The sequence below is a fragment of the Ciconia boyciana genome, chromosome 14, assembly GCF_034638445.1.
Source record: "Ciconia boyciana chromosome 14, ASM3463844v1, whole genome shotgun sequence".
Taxonomy (NCBI): domain Eukaryota; kingdom Metazoa; phylum Chordata; class Aves; order Ciconiiformes; family Ciconiidae; genus Ciconia; species Ciconia boyciana.
The window spans coordinates 215,138-239,659 of NC_132947.1; the positions used below are offsets into that span (position 1 = coordinate 215,138).

At 50.4% G+C, this 24,522-nt stretch overlaps 1 protein-coding gene across 13 annotated transcripts in view; it reads left to right on the plus strand.

Annotated features, from left to right (window-relative positions):
- Window positions 1-68: 68 nt before the first annotated feature.
- Window positions 69-24,522, plus strand: part of SLC35C2 (solute carrier family 35 member C2) — a 38,426-nt gene continuing 13,972 nt past the window's right edge. For 4 of the 13 annotated variants that reach the window (XR_012045119.1, XR_012045115.1, XR_012045116.1 and 1 more), the window contains exons 1-9: window positions 69-327; window positions 407-557; window positions 1,963-2,026; window positions 2,250-2,322; window positions 2,508-2,676; window positions 2,978-3,061; window positions 3,399-3,574; window positions 4,267-4,396; window positions 4,543-4,774. Coding sequence is in view for 4 of the 13 variants with exons in the window: in XM_072878965.1 (XP_072735066.1) it covers window positions 211-327; window positions 407-557; window positions 1,963-2,026; window positions 2,250-2,322; window positions 2,508-2,676; window positions 3,399-3,574; window positions 4,267-4,396; window positions 4,543-4,664 (1,002 nt within the window). In the remaining 9 variants the exon portion in view is untranslated. Of the gene's footprint in view, window positions 328-406; window positions 558-1,962; window positions 2,027-2,249; window positions 2,323-2,507; window positions 2,677-2,977; window positions 3,062-3,398; window positions 3,575-4,266; window positions 4,397-4,542; window positions 8,854-17,190; window positions 17,447-17,661; window positions 18,092-24,522 lie in introns of those variants that run through there. The other 9 variants (XR_012045111.1, XR_012045112.1, XR_012045118.1 and 6 more) reach the window with 9 other exon arrangements.

The window sequence follows — 24,522 nt, forward strand, 5'->3', positions numbered from 1 at the left end:
ATCGTCTCCCCCCCCCCACCCCCCCCAGCCGACGTCACCGGCGCCCTCACTTCCCCTCCTGGCGCGGCCCTCCCCTGCCCCGCCGCCGCGGCGCCCGCGCCCCCCGCCCCGGCCCGGCCCTTCAGCAGCCCTCTCCCTCCCCCGTCGCGGCCCCCCCAGAGGCACCCCACCTCCCCCCGCCGCGGCGCCGGCGGCGGGCAGCCGGGGGGCATGGCGGCGGGGGCGGGCGGCGCGGCGCTGGGGCGGGCGGCGCTCGCGGCGCCGCTGGTGCTGCTCTACTACGGCTTCTCCATCGGCATCACCTTCTACAACAAGTGGCTCATGAAGGTGCGGGGCGGGGCGGCGCGGGGTGGCGGTGGCGGCGGCGGGCGGGCGGCGGCAGTGACGGCAGCTGTCGGTCCCGCAGAGCTTCCCCTTCCCGCTGCTCGTGACCCTGCTGCACCTCCTCCTCATCTTCGGCCTCTCGGCGCTCGCCCGCGCCCTGGCGCGCTGCCGCTCCGGGCGACCGCGGGCGGCTCTCTCCTGGGCCGACTGCCTCCGCCGGGCGGCTCCCGCAGGTACGGCCGCCGCGGAGGGCTGGGCAGCGGCCCTACGTGCCGCGGGGGTAGGGGGCCGGGGCCGGGCGCGGCGATGGTGTCCGCTGGCGGGGCAGAGGAGCGGGAGCGGGGCGCTGAGGCGTTGCTGGAGGGCGCCCACGCCGCGTTGGCCGTCGCGGCCCCTCCGGCCTCTTCCGGAGCCGCGCTTGGGCGCGGCCCCCGCGCCGGGGTCCTGGGGCGGTCTGCAGGGCCGGGCGTGCCGCAGCGTCCGGAGCAAGCGGGAGGTCTGCCGCCTCCCTTGGGGTGGGAGTGAAGCGGGGGGAGCGGCAAGCGTCGCTCCCGCGGGTGCCCAGCGCTGCGGGCATACCGTGCGTTTCCTCAGCAGGTGCAGGGTAGGCGTAGGTGTTACTTACAGCTTTAGCTTTAGACGTGCTCTCTTCGTTGGTCTTAACAAAACCTAGTTAGAATATGGAGAGGCCACACTGAACGTATTTTTCTGAAGGAGCCACTGGCACATGAGAACATACAGTGAGAGTCTTGTGCAGTACCTCCATAAGTTGTCTCTGCAAGTTATTTTTTCTCTTTAACGTTGGTATCAAGCCATGTGTTTATGTTATTTCAGGAGCTTTCTCCGGTTGGAACTTGGTCTTTATGATACAGAAGTTCATCGTACATGATACACAAAACAGCTGTAGCTGAGACCAAGGAGCAAAGCTCCTACTCAGAGCACAGAACTCTGGCTACTTCAGCAATTCTTTGGCTGTATATTATGTTGGTTCAGTCACCGTCATGCTGTCTCCCACAGAACAGCATCTGGTCTAAGATCTCTGGCAAAGTTTGCAATATCTTACATAACATGTCCATGGTTTCTTGAAAAATGCTTTCTCCACATCTGTAGCAATACTACCTTTCAGCATAGCATGGCACTGGATCAGTAAAACTGTTTCCTGTGGTAGGAAGCTTATATACAAGGGAGAATAGACTGTAACTACAGCTGCGCCAGGATTAAGGGTGCGTGCTGAGGATTGTTGCCAGACTTGCTTCTTCTGGCTTCTTGCAGCGGCCCTCGTACTTGCTAGTTATCATGCTCTGATACATTCAAAAAAAGACTTTGTGCAAATCTGTGATGGCTTTCAGTCACAGGGAGGGCAAGGGTTATTTCTGCACTTTTGCACAGTGTATGTCCAGTGAGTGCGGTGCTGAGCCCAACTTAAATCACAGGGAACAGGACAGAAACACAAAGAGCTGAGGGTATCTGAGTTATGTTGGTACTGAAGAGTTAACCTGAGGAAAACTTTTTTTTTTCCCCCCTGGGTCTGCTCTGCTCTGCTCTCTATGCTCATGGTCAAGTAGCCGGGTTGGTTGTTTTTTTTTTTTTATGTAGTGGAAGACAGTTAACTTCAGGATTTTTTCTTTGATTCTTTAGCTCTGTCAACTTCCTTGGATATTGGGCTGAGTAACTGGAGCTTCTTATACGTCACTGTCTCCCTGTGAGTACAAACACCATCTTCCCTGGGAGCTCTCTGGTGGGGTTTAGAAGATGCTTTGTCAGAGTCAGTTTCTTGAATGGGTGTATGGCTTGGCGGGGTTGGCATGCAGGGTCTACGATAGCTTGCTGGTAGCAATGTAGAAGTGGGTGATCTGGTTCCTAATAGTACTTTGCTGGGAAGGACTACATTGGAGGAAACTGATAGTGTATTTTGGTCCTTACAGCTACACGATGACCAAATCTTCTGCCATTCTCTTCATCCTGCTTTTTTCACTGCTCTTCAAGCTGGAGGAAGTGGTAAGGGTCCCACGCAATGCTTCAGGGAGGGAGAAGGTCAGGTCCAGGGAAGTAGGCAGTACATATATGAGAAACATATAAGTAGCATAAGAATGCAGTTACGTGGATGAATCTGAAAGAGAGGAGGTGTCTGTCTCCATTCAGCTCCAGGAGTCTGTAGTGACTTTGTGTTTGCTCTCATCCAGAGGGTGGCATTGCTGCTGGTGGTTCTGCTCATCGCTGGGGGGCTCTTCATGTTCACCTACAAGTCCACACAGTTCAACGCACAGGGGTTCGTGCTGGTGCTGTGTGCCTCTTTCCTTGGGGGTATTCGCTGGACTCTCACGCAGATACTTATGCAGAAGGCTGAATTGGGTATGTAGGGTGTTAGGAAGTGGGTGGTGGTGCTGGTAATGGGAAGGGGAATAAGGAGGTGGTAGCTCTTGCTACCAAGAAACACAAGAAACGAAACTTCTTGTGTAGGGGACAGTGTTTGAAACCTGGGGCAGGGGTTATCTGTTGATGGGTAATGAAGGTGGCTTGGCCTCTGCAGCATCACACGCATGGGCATTACAAATAAGGTGTATGTCTAGGAATGGTACTAATAAAGGCTCTAGGAGCTGTGTTATTCCCTGGCTTGTTGCTACCTGGTCTGTTACTGATTCTCCTCTTTCAGGGCTCCAGAACCCCATTGATATCATGTTTCACCTGCAGCCGCTCATGTTCCTGGGGCTCTTCCCACTCTTTGCAGTGTTTGAGGGTGCGTGAGTTAATTAGAGAAAGCAGGGATAGCTTTACAGAGTGGTTGGGGAGATTGCTTGGCAGTTTGTTGTTTGAGATGATTCATTTAGATAAGTGAACAGCTATGAACTTTACAAAGTAGTTAGTGACCTAGAATTATAAGGACCCAGATATACCTTATGCTGGCAGAACATTAAAGAGTGCATAGGAATAGTAGCCTGCCACACTTGTGGAATTAAGGGCTATGAAGAACTGGCTCCACAATCTCCTGATATTGGAATGTGAGCAGCCCACCCCCATCTTGTTGTGAGTGGGAGTTGGGAAAGGTGCTCTGCTACTCACTGTCTTGTTCCTAGGCCTGCCCTTGTCCATATCAGAGAAGCTCTTCCGTTTCCATGAAGCAGGAATGCTGTTCTCTCTGGTAGGGAAGCTGTTCTTGGGTGGAATTCTTGCCTTTGGTCTAGGCTTTTCTGAGTTCCTCTTGGTTTCCAGAACATCTAGCCTCACCCTTTCCATTGCTGGCATTTTTAAGGTAAGGCGTGGTTCCTGTGCTAATACTAGAAGGCAAGTACTGAGCCATCCCTAGTGGGCCTCATTTGGTGGGAACTTCCTTAGAGCCTTAGAAATCATCTCCTGTTATTTTCGTTCTCCTTGCACAGGAGCTTGATGCTTTGCCTTGCAGTCTCTGCAGTGAAGTCCCTTGGTCCCTGCCAGCAAGGGGCAGAGACTAGTGGCTGTTCTGTAAAAAACACCATTAAGGTCCAAAGTTTGGTGGGATCTGGGATAGACTAAAACACGTGGGCCTCATGAGCAATGAATGGTGCGGGAGGGAGGAGGGGTAAGAAGAGCATGCTCTTGCATCAGACCTGGATATGCACAAACCACTGGTTTGAGCTATCTCTTTAACCTAGTTTGGCACATTCTCCCCTCCTTTGAGGAATCCAGCACACATGCTTTTGAGCTGAATGGTGACAGGTGAAATTTGTCTGTTCAGAAGTCACAGGATGTAGCCAAGCTATGCAGTCAGAGGACTTAAAATCCCACATCCCAGTTTAACAGGTCGTTCTGTTTCTAGAAACTGTTTTTAGAACTCTCTGCACATGGAAAAATGTGCTGATGGAAATTAGCAGCCTGGCATCTTGATCTAGGCTTGAGCTGTAAAATGTCTCATGCATATCTCCTCGGGTCCTGCCCTGCTACTTGTCATGTTTTTTGTTTCCACAGGAAATCTGCATTTTATTCCTTGCCACACGTTTGCTGGGAGACCGCCTCAGTCTCTTGAACTGGCTGGGCTTTGCTGTCTGTCTGTCAGGAATCTCCCTTCATGTCATTCTCAAAGCCATGAATTCCAAAGGTGATTCTGTTTTAAATCCCTTTCTGTTTCTCTGTAGGCATTCTCATAGCATCACTAGGAGCTGTGTCTAATTCCAGCTCCTTGCCAACGCCAGGTTTGATGGGTACTCTAGCGAGTTTGTCACTAAATGGGCTGTCTGCATGCAGGTGAAGAAGCACTGAAGCTACATAAAGAGGCCAGCTCCAACCCTGACCTGGAGCTGCTGCTGCGCCAGACTGAACATGGTGAGGAGGAGGAAGAGGATGTTGAAACCCCACAGCAACACTGACTGAACATGAAGCACAAAGCCCCCTGCTCTGTTCTTACTGAACCTGCCTGACAGCTATCTAGGAGGAGGGTCCAAGAGTCTCTGTCTGTGACCACCCAAAGGAGAGCCTGGTGAGAGAGTCCTGCTGTTCTACTACAGTATGGATCTGTAGATGCTGCACAAGAAACGGGCAGTATCCCTTTCACAGAGAGCGAACTTGGAAGACAAGCCATGGTTCAGTGGAAGTAGAACGGCGTGCTGAGGCTGGGAAATGCTATAGAAAGCTTATTAGGGAATCCTGAAGGCTGTATATTGAGAGCGTAGACCATGAGCTGTAGAAAGAGCGTGGATATGTCTGGACTGCAGGCTGAGTGGTTCAGGGATTATTTTAGTGTTGTTTAGGCTTTGGCTTCAAAGGAGAAGGTAGATATACCTTCTCATACTTTCTTTATGGTTCTGCTAACTAGGAACTCCCATCTTGGTGGGAGCAGATGACTATGTATAAATCCGTAGACTTGGCCCAGTGAGAAGGAGCCTTTGTGCCTGGTGACCTCCATGTTCTGTGTGCATAGTAAGGAAAGAATTAAATGCTGGTATTTGGGACCAATTGAACATAGCCAAATGATGTTGGTTGGAGGAAGGACAGGGATGCATGAGTATTTCTGGTCCTACAGGCCAAGGGGAGAGAGCGAGCAGTATCAAGGAGATCTAGCTTGAGCAATAAGCTTATCAGAAAGTATGTGGGTATTTGAGGGGGCGGGATTATTTTTTTTTTTTTAAATAAACTGTTTTTCTGATTCCCTTTTGTCTGCATGTTATGCACCTATGCTTCATCAAGCAGAGGTCATTTGTCTTCTGAACTCCTTTCCTTTTAGACCCACACTGACCTTGCTACTGCATGCCCAATTATTTTTGAGGCCTGGCACACAAAATACTTGCCATGAACAGGATCCTTGATCTCTAGGACTAGGGGGATCTTCCTGCAACCTGGCATACTTGTGCCAGCTAAGAGCATACTGACTTGTCTTGCCTTCATGCGTGAACAAGACACCGTATCCTAAGAAGACTTTTAGTATTGTGGCTTTTTGTAGGAATCTTATATCTTTGCCCCATTGGATTGGATCAGTTAGTGCTGCAGCCTTGTCTAGGAAAGGGGAACGGTGCAGGATTTAAGATGTGTCTTTTTCCTTTCTGCTAAGCCACAAGTGGTGTTGGGCAGGTGGTTGGTTTTTTGCATTACAGAATTTTTGCCTCTTTGGAAGTTTTGTTCTATGCTAGCTTTTGGAGTTTTTGGAGTGGAAATAGCTTGAGAGAGCTTCCCAAAGGATTAACAGTGTGATCTTTCTCCTCAGACGAGCTGGGTATTAAAGTGAACTTCTCATATTCTGTTTGAGAACCTGAACCATTTTGACTAGACTGGCCCTCTGTTGATCTTGCTTCATAGTTTTCAGATATGAAGTCTTTCTTGATAACTTTAATCAAGAGCATGTCCTGCAAAAAAATGAATCATAGAATTATGGAAAACCAGGTTGGAAGGGACCTCAAGGATCATCTGGTCCAACCTTTCTTGGCAAAAGCATGGTCTAGACAAGATGGCCCAGCACCCTGTTCAGCTGAATCGTAAAAGTGTCCAGTGTTGGGGAATCCACCACTTCCCTGGGAGATTATTCCAACTGGTTCTGAAGAAGAAAACTTTTGTTAATAATGATCATCTTTAATGACGTTCTAATAGACACTGGTAACTTGCTTTGGAGCAGACAGCAGGTGGTGCAACTACCTTACATAAAGCTACTGAACCAGCAGTTCCAGGCCGGGCTGGTGCACCAAGGGATCTTGTGCATCGAGTAGGATGCCTGGAGCAGAGAATGGCTTGGTCTGTCCCTAGCTGGATTTTCCAGTCGCTGGGACTTGTGATGCTTCCAGCAGGATTCGCTGTTTACCCTACTGGTAGGTGTAAGCCCCAAGGAATAAATACTCTGTACTTGATGTGGGGCTTGTGTGTACTTGGTGACAATTAACACTTAATCTCTCCTTGAGATTCAGTGGAGGAAGAAGTTTTCCCCCAGCCTCATAAATCCAGGTAGGGATCTTGTGGTGCAAGGAGGTGCAATGGTAGGGCATATTCTGCAGGTGCTTCTGTGACCAGCACACAGCAAGGAGTCCCTAATCCAGCTCATGCTGAAGTACTTCTGCTGCCTTTCTGGGTCTGCAGTGCTAGGATGGAAAGGTTTTTCACTCAGTGGCAGGTTGAGACTTGCTGAAAGTGGTCCTGCAAGGATTCCTGCCTGGGACTCTAATCCACAAGGCCCTCTGCTTCTGGGAAAGCATTGCTGTTTTGCAGTCTTTATATTACTTTTCCCTGTGCAGTTCTCTCTGCAGGAACCTCACTGGGGTAGATTTGACTTATGCTATGACTGCTTGTGTGCAGAACAGGCAGGATCCTTATTTTTGCCACTCCTCTCTCCCTTCATCCCTCCAACACTTTACTTTCTATGTCACAGCTTCTTTTAGGAGTAGTGCAGGAATGAAGTTGCTTCTTAGCTCCCAGTAAGCACCCAGTAGCTCCTGGGGGAACCTGTTTTTTAAAATGTCTTGTCTGGCAGGACTGCTGACAGCAGTAGTGCTGTCATGAGTCTGAAGGCTTTACGTGGGACTCTGCCTTTATCCCCAAAATTCAATCAGAAGGTCAGGAATAGAGCAGACCCAGTGTCAAACAAATCAAATGTTAATTAGACTGTGTGTAAATGTGGTTCTTTCTGACCGAGCACCTACTGTGTCCTGGACCCAAGAAATGACATGGCCGAACAGCTAGCTGTGTCCCCAATATCCCTCTTACTCCTGCTGCAATATGTGTAAAATTAAGGTGCTACACCACCCGAGCAGATACCAATAGTCATGTTTAATACTTCTGCTCAGCATGGTGGATGCTTCTGCACAGGCTTATGGAGCAGAGGTAACAGGACTTGGGAATTCCAGGAGAGAGAATGCTCTAAGGGTTTCCGAAAACCAGTGATGCTTCCCATCCTCTCAATTCCACCTTTTACTTCATCTTTTCATTCTACCCTGTGGGTGGAGCTTAAGAGCTTGCAGGGCAGGGAGTTTGGGTCGTTGCCTTTGCACTTAAGAGTCAGGATTTTAAATTATGATGTGCTTTAAAATAATTAAAACGTAAAAATGTTTTGTTTGTTTTTTTTTTTATTCCTGAGGATTGGTTTCTGCATTTTTTTCATAAAAAGAAAGGAGAGAGAACGTACACTGACAATTTGATCTCCCTATTCTAGATGATTTAAGGGAAAAAAAATAGCAACTAGATCTCTGTATTTATGGATGTTTTAGCTTTTGTGGGATATATTCGTAAATTAATGGTGTTGGGTTAATTGCTAGATGTAGGTGATGAGTTCAATAGCAGATGTTTAGGAAGAAGAATGTGTCAAATATCTCATGATAAACTTCTCAGGCTGTAAGGGATAGCATATGAGGAACTAACAGTGAAGACCCGTTCCTGCCAATCTGGCTGAGATACAGAACTTAGAATCAGCATATCCAAAGGATGTTTAGACTCTAAATAACCGTTCTGTTTGGAAAATCTGGGGACAGATATCCTGATGGGGAACCTGAAGAAGTTACACTTTCCTGCATACCTGTGGGAGATTAAGTTAACATGTACATGGCTTTTTTACTGCTTTGAAAGTCCTTTTTTGTCTGTTTTATGATAGAACTACTCCTGCCATTCAGATGAAATGGCACATTGATTTAATAACATCATTTGGGATAGCATGTTCCCTGCTGGCCAGAGCTCCGGAATGTTAGAATCACAAGGTCTAGATTCAGTCAAGCTTGCTAGAATAAGGTGAGAAAGGGCAGCTGTTTCATAGCATCTTCAGGACTCATTTGAGGCATGGAAAAATTTGCATGATAACTCATCAGAGAGAGAAAACTCATCAGAGAGAGAAGGCACAAGCCCCTGGGTGGGCATAATTAGAAAGTGCAATTTCTTCTTGAGCCGTGATAGCTTTGGGAGTCTTCTAGTGCTAGGAGTCTTCAAGTCACCTTGCATATGATTTAGCCACTGAATCTCTGTTCCTTTAGCTTCTACTTGAACAGCTAGATCAAGAATTGTGTGACAAGCAGAGGTCCATCTGTATACTAGCCTTGACTCAGGTCTCTGTGAGGGGAAGGCTCATGGGCCAGCCCAGCACGCTACAAAGAGGTGAGAATAGACACTGTTCACCCATTGGCACCTCATTCCACAAGTGACCAAAGCAGGAATGATAAACGTATATGCCCAGCTGTGCATTAAAGACATGGTCCTGCCCTTTGGTTGAAGAGAGGAACTTCTTGGAGTCCTATCAGGAACCATGCAGCTTGACCAATTTTGAGGGTTTACTGAGGCCTCTCTGCTGTAGCTGGGGGTTCTTTTAGCATCTGTGCATCAGCATGTTTGAGCAACAGTCCTGGATCTAAACTGCTTTCTCTAGCCTGGAGCATTCCTGCTGAGATCTATGTGCACCTACCTTCATGGTGCTGTCATGCACTCCCAGCCATGTGTGCAGGGGTAGCTGTAGATGTGTCATTTAAGAATGGAAATGTACCTCCTTCAGTGCAGTTTCAGAGCTCCAGCATAGAAGTTTGCATTTAAAAACAGTGTAGTGTTGGGTATAAATGTCATTGCTGCAGGTGCCTGACTGGGGTTACCAAACAATAAGCAGTGAGGAGCTCTGCTTAAGTCTCTTCACCTTCCTGCCATTAACTGACCAAACAGAGGGAGTTTTTGCACTCTGAACTGCTGTTGAGTGCTTGGTGTTGCCTGGGAAACGTAGAAGGAAAATGAAAGGTTCCTATTTGTGGGTTTATCTTGCTTTTGTAATGGCTTCTGGTGAGAGCCTAAACTTTGCAAGGGAGGGAGCACAGTTCTGTATGTTCCCCACTCCCCACACCTCCTGTGCCAGCATTGCTGTTCTTGGTCCAAGATCTGCTTGCTCCACTTTTGTTCACCCACATGCACTGTGTCTGTCTGCTCTGCATCACTCCTTCAGCACTGGCAGGAGCACCATGATGGAGGATGGGGAAATACTGCGATTTTTTTGTACTCTCAGTGACTTGAGACCAGTTCTCCATCACAAATTTCAAGGCTCTGATTAAAGGAGATGCAGAGGTGAGGCATAGAGATGACCAAATGGGGAAGCAGTGTTGGTACTCTGGGGAAATGAACAAAGATTGACTTTAAAGCAGTGAGGCACAGCCATCCTGTTGGCCAGAACTGTCTTTCTCAGCTCTCTTCCCCTATCCATTGCACCTCTGAGCCTTCCAGAAGCACTTCCATTCCCTACATTTGGAAAAGCAACAAGTTAGGGATAGAATGTCTGTGATGAATGCTTTCCTATCACTTTTTTACCTTCCCTGCTGCTTGTTCCACTCTTGCTTTTACTGTCGCTGACTACTGTGTCTGCAAGGCTCCTCTGTACTCACCTGTACTTATAGCTGAGACTTCACCAGACCTCAGCTATGTTGGCTCTGAGGCTCACCTGGTGAGGACTTCTAGTGGAGAGTGTCATATGGTGCAGGGCAGAGCACTCTGTTCTTTGCTGCTTTAGTACTTGCTCTCAGCAAGAAATGTTTTAGAAACAAAGTGGAAGCACTGGCTGTATGGAGAGCCACAGGAGAGCCTGTTTGAATCCACCATGAAACTGATAGGGATGTTCTTCCATTTGAAGAGCCTGATGCTCTCCTGAGTGCCCCCTTCCTGGGACTCTGACTCCCTGAGAGCATGAGAAGTCTTGGTACTCCAGCTCTGCCCTGAAGTTCTCAGAGCAAATCTTGATTGTTTGCAGTTAGGTGTACATGATTTTGCAGGCTTAGCTAGTGCAAGCAGCGAGTTTAGTGTAGGAGGTCAGTGAGCAAAGTAAAAAGGCTTTGGCAGGGGTCCATGCAGGAACTGGCAGGAAGGAAGGGGTAAAAGCTTTGTGATTCTTTGGGAAAATGGCAGTGTTCCTCTCTCGGCAACTCCACTGGGACGTGGTGTGGTGCTCCTTTCTGTCCACGTATTTCCTGGCTCCCCTCCCGAGAAGCCTCAGGGGTTGAGGGGATGGGTCCTAGCTGAGGGGTTGCTACCTACCTCCTAGGGTCAATTCCTGGAATAAGTCTATAAAGGAAGTTGGTGGGCCTCATCCTCACTTTTGCTGAAATTGTAGTGCTGCCTTTGAGCTGAGTCACCCTGCACCTGGATGTGGTCTCGCGCAGGAGCAGGACTAGGGTGCTGGGTGGCTTCTAGGGAATATGGCAGAGTTGTGGGCAAGCTCAGGAGGGATGGGATGGGACTGTATGCTGGTGCAGGGTAGTGCAGCAGAGTGTTAAAGAAGTAGCACAGCTTGTCTGTTGAACGCTGTCCATCTCACTTGAATGGGCACTAACATTTAATGAAAGGAAGAAAGAACCCTTGCCCACCTTCTTTCATAGAAGGAAAAAACCCCACTGTGCACTGAAAATGCCAGAAACAGAACAAGAGGCAAGGATGAAGGACTTAAAGGAGGAGACAGGAGTGCTGCAGCAATGGCACAAAGAAAATGAGAAGGCACGATCTTGTAGTGATAGCAGTGAAGTGCAGACTCTAGGCATGAAGAGGTAGGGTTGGAGTCTACTGAAGAGACAGGATGGAAGTACGGCAGGGATGGTAGTGGGAGCTGGGAGTACCAGTAGGATCCTGTTTGCCTCTGGAAATAACCCTGAGTGGCTGCGCAGTTCTTTGGCCTTGTACGGACATAGTCAAGGCCTCTTGTCGTTGCTGAAGATGTTTCAGACTTGGGTTGATGCAGTGGGCTTGGGACTGGAAACACTGGATGAACCTAGCCCTGTGTGCAGGCACAGGGCTGTGAGGTCTCCTGCCTTTAAGAGGTCCCTTTGTCTGTGCCACAGTGTGGTCTCTGCAGTCTTCTGAGAGGAGTGATGAAGCTCATTGGTCATGCAGACTGTTTTCTGACGAGCCCCGAGTCAGGGGCTGCTTTAGGGGATGGGAGAAGTAGTTTTCTGTACAGTCAATCATTGTGTCGCACAGTTTAGTTCTGCCCCCCTTCCTCAAAGGAAGAGTGTGAAAGCTGAACATGCTGGAATCGCTCCTGAGCACTGCAGCGCTGAAGAGACCTGCATGTGCATGCAGCAGCACAGACACATGAGCCCCTTTGCTGGGGAGAGCACACACACGGATGTTCATACTGTGCAGGCCTTCCCCTGTCTGTGCCAGCCCACGCGCACACTGACACACAGCCATACCCAGGAAACAGAGGGCTGTGATTGAATATTGATGGTGTTTGAACTAATTAACCAGCGGAAGCAAAGCTGAATGAATCTCAGAGGTGCTGCACTCCTTCCGCAAATGCTGTTCTTGCCTGTAAGACCAGGTGTTTACAGTGTGCTGATTTTGCCCCCCTACCCATTCCCCTGGGAGACCTCTTTATTTGAAGAACAGATGCTTGGCTTCCTGCTGAAATTTCAATACAGTAAACATCCTGAGGGCAAGGAGAAAGTGTCTCTGCAAACCCCTCTGCACTCCTCCAGTCCTCTGCCCAGCAAACAAGGTACTGTCAGCAAGCTTACTGTGGGAAAGCCAGCTGGCTCCAAAACACGCAGGAGTAGTAAGGCAGAGCGGCAACACAGGGCCTGGTGCCCATCAATAGGGCTGCCTCAAGCTGTGCTTCATTTCTTGCTTCAGTTGAATATCTCTCTAGTTTTTATTACGTGGTTTGTGGTTGGTGCCTAGTGAGGTGGGGAAAGGGGAGCTCGGGGTGCAGATGGCTGGAAAGCTGGCTTGGTTACCACCCAGCCTGGGGCTGTAAAGGGCTCACATTCATCTGTGATCTTTGCCATGGCAAATAATTGCATCTAAGTCTATACCCCTGCTTCTGCACTGTGGCTCTTTTTTTTCATCATTGGGGTATGCAGGTTTTGATGTTCATAGCCTTGGGTCTCTGCAGTCCAAGGAAGTTGAAAGAACCTCTGCTCGTAGACTGCACTCTGTACTTGGAAATGGCTCATTTTTCTGGAGTCATGCTAACCTGAGAGGTTCTGTGTCCTGCAGTTGCTTGGGGAGTCATATTTTGTGGGGTGAACTGTTTGTCTTGTTTTGCATTAAGAAAGGTGATGCAGCCAAAACTGAGCTGTGTCTGGGACTTAAGAGAGTAGTGGTGTTTGTGATGGTATTTCCTGCTGAGGGACCAGCTGTGCTGAGTGCATTTAAGCCTCCTGTGAGGAGTGTGCTCTTCCAACAGGACAGGTAGCTGTGCCACTCATCTCCCTTCTCCCAAATGGTGGTCTTGCTGCCAGGAGCCAGGACGTCTGAATGTCTGGCTGGGCCTTTGTTGCCAGCCTGGCCTCCCAGGGGAGCAGTCTGTACCTGCCTTTCCTCTGGACCTTGCCAGGAGCAGAGGCTGCTGCCAGCTTCTGGCTGCTTGCCCAGTGAAAAGTAGCAGAATTGACCATGCAATTGTTAATGAAAATCACAAGCAGGAAGATGCAGCCAAGCCCTACTGTAATTGTACCAATTGGAACCATCGTCATGAACGTGCTAAGAGCGACTCTCCTGGTCTCAGCCTAGTAATTCTTCTAACTTCATGTTTCAGCACCTCCTCCACTACCCTGTACAAGGCAGACCCACCTGCCACATGGACATAATTCACTGTATAAAGCAAGCTGGAAGGTGTTACGTACCTCATCCTGTGGAGCTGCTGCTTTGTTTCTAGATGTTGAAGGTCTTTAGCGGAACTCCCCAGGGAGAATGAGCGGAGCTGGTGCCAGGTGTTGGATGGAGACTGTGTGCTGCATGCCACTTTGCTTTCTACCTTGAATTCTCCCTCTGTCAGAAGATGAGATGGATCAGCCTTGGCCAAGCAGGAGCTTCCTGGACTCTGAAAGTTTGGGAGTGGGGAAGCAAGTGTTTAGCTGTCCTGAATCGCAGGGTCAGGGGGAGCAGCAAAGGGTGTGTTAGGAGGGAACCGTGTAGCTGATGCAGGCAGCTGACATTTTGCCTCATCCTGCCCTGTGAGTTCGGAGTTAAGAGACTCCTCCTCCTATGTTGAGTTAGAGATCACAGGATAATTCCGGTGGGAAGGCACCTCAGCAGTTCTCTACGCAGGCAGGGTCAACTATGAGATCGCACCTGGTTGCTCAAGGCTTCACCCAGGCAGGTCTTGAAAACCTCCAAGATGGGAGACTGCGTAGCCCCTCTGGACCCCTGCTTCAATGCTTGACTGTCCTCATGAGGAAGAGGTTTTTCCTTATCTAGTCTGAACATGTCTTTATAGTTATGCCCATTGTCTCTCATCCTCCCACTGAGCAGCACTGATAAGAGCCTGGCTCTGTCTTAGATAACTTCCTTGTAGGTACTGACAGATTGTTATGAGGTCCCCCTGAAACCATCTCTTCTCCAAGCTGAACAAGCCTCCCTCCTTCTGCCTTTCCTTACAGGACAAGTGCTTCAAGCCCTGAGTACCTTGGTGGTCCTTTACTGAACTCCCACTAATTTGTCCACGTTTTTCTTTTATTGGGGTGGAAACTGCATGCAGTATTACTTCATGGGGACTAACAAGTACTGATATAAAGGGATAGTCACTTCCCTTGATCTACTGGCTGTGTTCCTCTAATACAGTGTAGGATGCTGCTAGCTGCCTTTACTGCCAGTGCACACATGTTCAATGTGCTGTCTACCACGATGCCCATGTTCTTTTCAAATTAAGAGTGCGAGAGCCAAGGGTGATCCTGGAGGCACTTGGGCAGAGCCCTAGGATGACCCAATATGTTTCAGTCTACTGCCTTGGCACAGACACTGCAGGGGTGTTTCTCCCCAGAGAGAGGAATGCAGCCTGCTCATGAATCTTCAGTGATACTATGCAAGCCCCAGGTGCTGGAGTTTGGTATCCACAGAGAGTCTCAGCTTTGAGGTAGGTCAGGAATGAAGATCCTGGGCTCTAGAAACCAGGATGTGGGGAAAAACAGGGACTGGAGATCCCAATGGTCTTGAAGGCTCTAAGCCCCCTAGGGAGGAAAGAAAACAGGCATGGTTTTAGAAACTTCATCCAGTTTTGGACGATTTGACTTGCAATTTTTGGTAAGTTAGGGCTGGCAGTGTTGGAGCCAGGACTGAAATGGGAGGGCTTGCCTGCAAGACCATACAGCGCACTGCTCTGTCCCTGTGTTAGCAGGGCTGATGGTTGGTTGTCCAGATTGTGAGACAGGTGCAGGCTGGTCTTGCTAGTAAGCTCTGCAGGCAGGGACTACTCCCAGGTTTTGGGTTATGTACAGCAGGTTCTAAACCTCTTCTTGGCCTCTGCATATCCTGTGGAGACAGATACTGCTCCTGCCCAGCACTCTGTCTGCCAGAGTAATTTCCTGTGGGAGAATGAATCCTGCAAACCCAACATAGCTTCTGCCCTGGGACACATTTGGCTTCCTTCTGACCCTGCTGAAGTTCTCCCTACATGCCCTGTCTCTCCCTGGACACTTGCCCTTAACCTGCCAGTGGCTCCCTCAGTGGCCACAGCATCTGACCCCACATCTGCAGGGTGGGGTTGGATTCCCCTTGTAGCTCTGATATTCCTGTACATCTGTTCTCTTTGATTCGTTCAGCAGACTCACTCTTCCAGTCATACTTGGATCAGAGGCTGCAGCTGCACTCCCCAGCTGGCAGTGCAGCCAGGGGAGCCAGTTATGCACTGGCAGTCCAATGGACTTTGGTATGGGCAGTAAGGACAGTGCAATGAGAAAAGAGCACATGTGGGGAGAGGGCTTGGGGGAATATTCTTGATACTTCTCCTTTCACCAGCTTCACAGGGAAGGGAGGCATTGCTACAGCCAGGGGTGACCCTGGCCAAGCCAGCAGCCATCCCATGTAGGAGTGCTGCCTGTTGTGGGGTTGGGCAGAGGCAGGCCCAAACTGGGAAGCACTGACATTCCTGGGTCTGTCCCCAGGTGCCAGGTGAGACCAGTGGCTGCTTGTAGACCTGGGGTGCCTGGGGTTGTTCCTGCTGCAGTCCAGTAACATGGAGACATCGTGCAGAGAAGCTCCCTGTTTCTTGCAGGTGTCAAGGATGCCTCCTTATGCAGTACTGTCTGTAGCTTGTGCCTGCAGTTTCATAGATTTTTAAGGCCTGAAGTGACCATTCATTTATCTAGGGCCCCTGTGTAACTCCAAGTAAGAAATACCATTATTCTGTTTTGCCTGTAATGAACCCAGTGTCTCTGAGCTGATGCATCTTCTATGACAGGGTGGAGGATGCGAGGAGGCAGAGCAGATGGCAGTTCTCAGGTAGCATGGCCCAGTGCCGAGTTTCCTATTTACACTTTGCTTGACTACAGGCTCCAGCCTCCTTTATTAACAAAGTTAAAGAGCTCTTTCACAGCAAGTATTTTTTCTCTGTGAAGTGCTTGTAATCAAATCACCTCTCAGGCTCCCTTTTTGGTGAGATAACAGACTGAACTCTTTCATTCTGTCCCTGGCAAGTGTTTTCTCCAGCCTCCAAATCACATTTGTAATTATTCTGCACATCCTCCATTTTTTCAAAATCCTTTTAGAGATGTGTGCACCATATCTGGCTCACAGCACTATGCAGGGAGGAACCTTGCCAGCCTGCTCCCACTCGTTGCTCCCCATCCATGTCTCTGAGCTTGGTACCAGCACATCCCCTACTGAGGGTGTACAGGTTGCAAACGGTGTAGTTTTGCTCTGTGTAGAGCAAAAAGGATTCTGATGTGGTCCCGTGAAAGACTAATTTCCCCTCTACTTGATGCTGGCCCAGGTAGGTCAACCCTCTTGTCATTACCCACTGAGGTTCTCCTAAGGCACTGTCCCTCCAGGTCAGCAGTTACTGGAGGATAAAAGACCAAGGAGCAGCAGGTTTTTGCTGGGAATTGCACCTACCATTGTCCTCTCCCCATCATCATGACGCTACCCCTGGGATCAGCCATCTTCTTCACTGCCACATCACCCCCAGAAAGGCAAACAAAGGGGGGCTTTGAGCAGAGAAGAGGGGGGAAAGGCAGCTGGCCAAGATGGGTGGAGAAACTGGGCACAGAAAACAAGGAATTTAGGTGGTTAGAGATCACAAACACAGAATGGCTGAGGTTGGAAGGGACCTGTGGAGGTTATGTTGTCCAACCCCTTGCTCAAGCAGGGCCACCTAGAGCTGTTTGCCCAGGTCCGTGTCCACATCTCCAAGGACAGAGACTCTCTGGGCAACCTGTGCCAGTGCTCAGTCACCCTCACAGTGAAAAAGTGTTTCCTGGTGTTCAGAGGGAACCTCCTGTGTTTCGGTTTGTTCCCATTGCCTCTGGTCCTGTCGCTGGGCACCACTGGAAAGAGCCTGGCTTCATCCTCTTTGCACCCTCCCTTCAGGTATTTATATACATTGACAAGTTCCCCCCCTGAGCCTTCTCTTTTCCAGGCTGAACAGTCCCAGCTCTGTCAGCCTTTCCTTGTATGTGAGGTGCTCCAGTCCCTTCATCATCTTTGTGGCCTTTTGCTGGACTCTCTCCAGTATGTCCATGTCTCTCTTGTACTCAGGAGCCCAGCAGGGTGAGGTGTGGCCTCACCAGTGCTGAATAAAGGAGAAGGATCACCTCCCTCGACCTGCTGGCAATACTTTACCTCATGCACCCCAAGATATCCTTAGCCTTCTTTGCGGCAAGCGCACATTGCTAGCTCATGTGAAGATGCAGGCGGTATGCAGCTAGAGGGCATGAGTGCAAGAACTTGCCCTGTCTAGCACTGCAAGAGGGTTTGCTGGGGCACAGAGCTGTCATACAAGACCCACGCTACCGTAAGTAGCCCTACCATCTCATCTTGTGCTTTCCAGCGTCACAGAGCTGGGTAATTGCTTTATCTATCAGAGCTCCTTGCGTTAACAGGCAGTAATTGGCACCTGTGTTAAAGAGCCTGGTTTCAATTACTGCTGAATGCAGCTCAAACTCCAGAGCTGGGAGATTACATGGGGGAGGAGCGGTAATGCTCATGTTTACTCTCTCTTTCCACCAGGTGTTCCTCTTCCCCCAGGGATGAAGCTTTTTTGCATTTCTTGCTTGTGCCTTGAATCTGCAAAACCACCAGCAAAGGGCTGCATGAGAAGCATAACGGTGTGCCTCTCAGGGGCACAGAGAACAGGCATAGCTGGCACAGCGTTCAACTGCTCTTCCTCACATGGATGTTTTTTACAGAAGCCTCTCCTACAAATCCTACACTGAATGATGGGGTAGCAAGGTGTGGGAGGGAATTGGTCTTTGTAGATAGTGGTGTTCCCCCAGCCCCATGCAACAACAATCCTGGGAGCTTTCCCAGACTCTCCCCTCAGCTATACATCTCTCTTTGGTTTCCACTGCATCAGCACTCCCATGTGCGCTGGGCCCAGCCCCCTTCTGCTGCCATTCATCATTTCTGATCCAATAAATTACAGCACCGTTAAAATGCACAGGGAATTGTTTTCTGTGTTTTAGAGCCATGAGCCCTTAAATTTCCATTTGTTTAGTGGGTGATGAATGGACAGTTGTTGGAGCCATGCAGAGAGGTGGGAGAGCTCTTAGTGCTCCCTCCTGCAAGCCTTGCACCAGGGGCCTTATCAGTTTGCGAGGCAACAGCTGTCTGGGGCTCCCCTTCCCAACAAAACTCCCTGGTTCAGTTCATAACAGGGGTCAAGGGAGGGGTTTGGAGGGGCTAAGTCAGAATGTTCGGGCTTTATTCCTGCACTGTGGGGAGAGTTTTATGTCTGATGTCTGGGAGGGGGGAGGGAGCTGCTGTGGGGGATGCCAGGGCAATTAGTTGTGCTACAGAAGTAGGGCTGGGAGTCGCCGGCCGTTCAGCTGCCTGAAGGACTGATTCACATAGTGGGTAGAAGTCCTAACGTCAGGAAACAGGGATAAATGGAGATCCTCAGCACAGAGTGAGGGCAGTGGAACGAGGAAGAGGGCTGGGATGGGTGGCGGAAGCACAGAGGGCTGGCTATAGGCATATGGGGAAAGACTGTGCTGGCATCCAAGGAATGCTGTAACTTAGTGGCTTCCCAGTGGCGGGAGAAGTCCTGCTTGATGCTGAAAGTTACATGGCTCTTGTAGGATAGCCATTGCTAACAGAGGTCCGGGACGGCTGGGAACAGGCACCAGCCATCCCTGGGGAGGCTGTCCCTGAGCAACCCCAGCATACAGCAATGGGGGAAGACACAACATGTTCAAGATGGCAGCTGTTGCCCAGTGCTGAGAATGGCCCTCCTGAAGATAGTGAGGTTATTTACCACTGATCTGTATGTGTTTCTGTGCCAGTCAGTCCTTCTTCAGCCAATGCACTCTTTGCTGCATCTGTGCTGCTTTTGCCTTTCTTCTCCCCAGTAACTTGGAGGCAAAGGCTGCACCTCCACCACAATGCTTAAACTGGAGATGTGGGGCACGTGGTGGGCATGTGGGGGGCATGGCCATCACTGCATGCTTTACTTCCTTCTTTCTCTATGTGCCTGTGTTCTTGTAAATGTAGTTTTAAATCAGTCTTGCAGCACTTTGGGCCTGTCTAATGGTTTTAACAGTGGATGTAGGCTTCGCTGCATGGCTTTTGTCCCACGGTTGAGTCTCAGAGTCCTGCCTTGAGCAATAAGAAATTCCTGGTCTAAGCTGACCTGCCTGCACTGCTGATGCATTTCAGTTTTTCCCCTCTTCCCTGTCTCTTCAGGCTGCAGGCCACTGGGAAAAGCCTGTGAGAGGCCCCCAGCTCTGTTCTCCTGCTCTGGAGCACAGTGCAGCAGCCATTCCGCTGCCCTGTACCTCCAGCGCTTGCATAAGTGGCAAGAGTAGGCGCAGAAGGAGTTAAACAGTGCTGGAAAAATTGGTATTTAATCCATTGCTGTCCCTTCTAGCAAACCTAGATGGTAAAATGCCTCCCTGTTGGAAATAGCACCTCTCGGAAATGGAAATACAGGATGGCTGGGGATTAGGGTGCCTATCGCTCGAAATGGGTTTCTTATCGTCTCTCTGAGCTGAATTGGTGGGACAGCCTCTGAAAATTGAATTGCCTTCCCTGTTTCTGCCTCTGCCATTGCATTCCTCCTGTGCTCTAGCTTTGCACCTGCCTTCCCAGCCTCTGGCTTCCCATGTCCATGTCCTCAGCAAAGCAGGGCCTGCCTCTGAAAGGGTGCGTGTGTGTGGAGAGGGACTGTCCCAGCTGGAAGGTGGGCAGGACTGGCTACATCTGGGAAGATTCATCCTTTGGATTCTCAAGGCCAGGAGGATGTAGTCCTTCTTTCCAAGCTTCCCTCTGATCTTGTGAGGACAGTGGTGGCCTGGCAGAGCCTGGTTTAGGGCAGCATGAGTGAAGGTGTGAAATGATCAGAACATATCAGGCACAACTGGAAACGAGAGCTGGTGATGAGAAGTTAGGGGTGGGGGGATGCAGAGGGGAAGATGAGAGTAGCTGGAACAGATCAAGGAGAGACCAGGTTGAACATATCAGAGCAGGAATGAGAATGACTCTCTGTGAGACTAGGAGCAGCCTGAACCCTGGGTCTTTGCTGTGCCAGGTGGATGCATCTCTCTCCCGTCAGCGCTCAGGCTCTGTCCTGAGATGGCCAAGGTGGCTCTTTTAGTTCCTCCTCAATGTCTCTGCTCGTGGTTTGAAACATCCCACACCACAAGCACCAGCCAGCCTGTACCCAGCTCTGCACTGGCCCCAGGTGTCCCCACAGAGCCTGGCCGGTTCACCGCTCCCCAGGCCCAGAGCAGGTTAGGCTGAATGCAGACTGAACACTTTCTCACTCTGCGGACTGCAGACCACAGCCAGGGGTGTGGGTGTGCTAGCTGTGGGGGTACAGGCATAGTGCCAGGGATTTCTTTTAAGGTTTCTGTTTCCAGGTTTTGGTTTGGGGATAATTCTGTTTTACTGAGCTGTATTTTACCATAGGTTGCCAGTGCCTGATTTCATCCTTGTCTCTGTCACAGTATGGTTTTTCAGAGGAATTTCCCATCTCTGTTAGACTTATGTGTGAGCCATAAGCACAAGAGCTGCTGAGTGTACACCTGTCAATGGCTTTTCAGTGCACCAACCTGCAGTCATGGTGCTGCTCTAAATCATGGTTGCTGCCCTTGATTCTTCGTCTGCCAGAACACATTGAGTTTGAAAATAAAAAATGTTTAGGACTAATTGGGGAGGTTTTTGCTTCTCCTACACAGCTACCATCCATGGTTAATGGAATCTGAAGCAGAACTCTCTTTCAGAATAGCCCCTCTGCACAGAGCCGGAACGCATAAAGTAATTGCTGGCCATGAGGGCAAAGCCCAAGCCAAGGACCTGGTTCCTCTTGCAGGAGCAGGCTGTGCTCAGGTTGCAGAGGCTTGGTGTCTGCCCTGTGAAAGAGTAGAAGTCCTCCCGTCTTACTAGGGTGCTGTTCTTGCCTTCTGCTGAAGGCAAGAACCTGATTCAAATTGCTGCCTAATAATGGGAAAAAGGTTACTTTAATCACACAAGTGCTTCCTTACATGCTGAGGGGCAACTGCAGCCAGGCCTAGCCCCTTCAAAGGGATGGGGAGCCTTTATCTCTGCAGCAAAGGAAATTATGGACAAAAGCATTATGTTATTTGAGGACCCTGTTAAAGAGCTAATTCCTGGAGCGGGATGCAGGTTTGCTCATTGATCCAAGCAGCATCCACACTTGCATGGGAGAACACACCAGTTTGTTATGCATGACGCAGGCTCAACCTGAAGTGGTGGCCTGGAAAGCAGGGACAGGGAGGGGGGGCAGACTACTGGCAGCCACAGAGCAATCCTTAATGCAGTTTCAGAAAGTTTCCTTGTTTCCAGCCCCATATGCTTCTGCATAGCCTCAGACCTGCTCCGTGGCCCTGTGCCTGGGGAATGGTGCCATAGAGTTATCCCAGGAGTATTTTGCAAGGGCATTGTTTCCCCAGCTCTTGGTCCAGGGCCCAGTTTCTTAGCGTCCAGGTCCACCTGCACTCCTGCACAGGAGCGGTCTTGGTGGGGGCCAGCACAGAGCTGCCCCTGTGTCACCTGTGGATATGAAGGGTCACCCAGCTGGGCACAGCTGTGCCTCACCTGGATGTGTATTTTGCCCTATGGGGCCATCACAGTCCCCCGGGTGTTGTCATGTGTTTCACAGTTTATGCAAAGCAACTTCTCTTTCATTTTGGGCTAAAACTGATAAATCAAGGTGACTTTGGGGAGAGAAATAATTCCTTTCACAGGATTTGCATAATCCTGGCTGGTGATATGATAATGGTATTTGTTAAAGACAGAACACAATGAATTAATACTGTTAAGTTGCTGCTGCAAAATGCAAAGCAGGTAATTTACTGTGGGTGCAAGGAAGAGTGCGAGTACAGCAGGCATGGCTGTGGTAGCATCAGGCACAGGAGACTTGTCGCCACAGGCACAGCCAGGGTGTAGCACAGAGTCAGCAACAGTTACCCCTTGCACTCTGCTTGTCCATGACTAGAGGCTGTGCTGAACTTGTCCAGGGGAGGATTACCTGTTTCAGTCCGTTTCCCCGCTGTCTCTGTGGGGTTGGGACCGGCTTGTCCCCCAGATCATTCCAGAGAGACAGCCACGCAGGGCCAGTCCCTGCTGGAGGAGGGACAAGGGAGCTGAGGGTGACATGCATCATGCTGGTGCTGAAGGGACCTCTGGGCACAGACATGTCCTGGGGGGTTGCAGTGGTGAGGAGATGGGCCCTGGCACTGTGCTTCATGCCACCGTGGCCACCCCCAGCAGCCAAGAGACTTTGATGCCATTCAGCCCCTAAGAGGTTTTCCTCCACCTGCGAAGAGTGCAGGCCCTGTGGTAGGTAAGCCAACCTGGAGACCTCCTGGCTCTAGCCCCAGTCCTCAGCTTTCACCTTGCGCAGCTAGGCTCAGCTGAGGGAATGGTGCTGCAGGATGAGCAAGGAGGAAGAGTTGGTATGAGGTAGAGGTGGAGAGAGAGGCTTGGGAAAGGGGCGCTGGTGCCTCACTCATTCCCTGGGCTGGTGCTGCAGTTCCAAAGCCATCCCTGCCTGCCAGACCCCACTGGAATCCTAATGCACTGTTTATCTCTGCAGCTCCACAGCTCTATCAGAGGGAGATGCTGTGCGGGAGCCAGAGCAGGATTTCAAGCTAATTGGATTCTGTGTCTCCGTGGTTTCCCATGTAGGCAGGCGACAGGGATTAGTGGAGTGTTTCTGAGGAATAGAGGAGAGCAAGGATGACCTGCATAGGGATTTCCTCCTGCATAGCCCCTTCTGCTAGCTTCAGCAAAGGACTTTTCTAGACAGGCTGTTGAGGTTGAAGGGCCCAAAGCAGTGTGTCCCCACTCTGTGGCAGCATTGCTGTCCTAATCGCTTGTGCTCTTCCTAAATCTTTGAGCCAGGTGCAGCCCCTTTCCCAAGGAAGGAAACAGCTCAAACACCTCCTGAGCCTGAGCAAGCCTGACAATGGTCTGGTCTCTCCTGCTAATTCCACGTGGGGGGAACCAGACAGGGAAATCAAAGAACTGGTGGCTCCTGCACGCAACCAGCCAGCTGCCTGAGTTTGTTCCCCTTTCCCTCCCCACTTCCCTTCCCAGGCCTAGCTGCTGGCTGGGAGCAGCACACATTTGAACCTTCTCCCTTCCCCCAAGTTCCTAGCCTTGTTTTAGAGCCTGTCAGGGCGGGAGCAGGATTCACCTCATTAACACAGATTTATTCCTGTATAAACATTTCATTCCTTTAATTGCAAGCAGTCATACTGCAGGCAGCAGTGGTAATGGCTCCATTTGCACTGGGTGTTGAGACAGTGCGCCAGGTGTGTGAGCCTGCAGCACCGTATGCATGGCACGCAGCTGAGTGCACACAGTTATGACATGCCATGGTGTCTACATGCAGAAGTGTGTGCCGTGCAATGCAGGATCAGCCAGTCTGGATAAGTGTGTGGCCCTGAGCACCATGCTATCCCAGCAGGTCTGTGGTGTCCCTAGTTCTGTGGTAGGGCCAGAGTATTGCCCTCACTGTGCAGAGGAAGGGCAGAGGCCCAGAGATGCCAAGACCCTGACTCTACAAGCAGTGGTAACAGAACATTGAACAGGCCCGTGTGTCAGCAGTCCCTTTGCCCTGTGCCCGCACTGTGATGTGCACCCAGACATAATCACCTTGCTGTGCACCCTGAAAGCTGCCAGGGTTCTGGGTGTCCAGTGTCTCTGCTGTGCTGGGGGACAGCCCTCAGGCACCTGGATGGTGGGGTGGGGATGGAGTCCTATGGCAGCAAGAGAGAGGCAAGGTATTCTCAGGGCCTCCCTGGGTCAATGAGGTGTGCCTGGGGTCACCGTTTCCTGGCTTCTGGCATGACAGTATCTTGAGCTCCATGATCTGTGGAAACACAGGTTCCCCAGGTCCCATTGCCTTGTCAGATTCGGTGCTTGCTCAGACAGCACAGACTGAGCCATGCAGAAAGCTGAGGGTGGAGTGAGGGCCTGAGCCTTCGTCTCTGGTCTAAGCCAAACCGAGGGGAGATGCTTCCACCACTAGGGCCAGGGAGTGATCCCCCGAGGAGATCTGAGATGTGGCCTGTTCCTGCCCTTGTCACTTACTCCCCACAGCACTACCAAAATGCCACCATCTCCCAAAAGCTCCCTGGCAGCCCCTTCCTGGCAATAGGGCAGCTCTGCGGCCCTGCTTAGCCAGGCATCGGTGCAGAAGGATGCGCCCAGTCAACGGTGTCTGCTGGGCTCTAAATGCAGAGGCGGCAGGTACTTGCCAACCTGCTGCTGCAGTTCATGGTCTCTGTTCTCCCACATGCTCATCCAAATGTTAATTTTATGGACGCCTTTATAAATCTTGCGGCTTTCCCCTGTCCACGGGCTACATAGATTTCATCTTGTTGAGAGGTGACACTTCTGGCC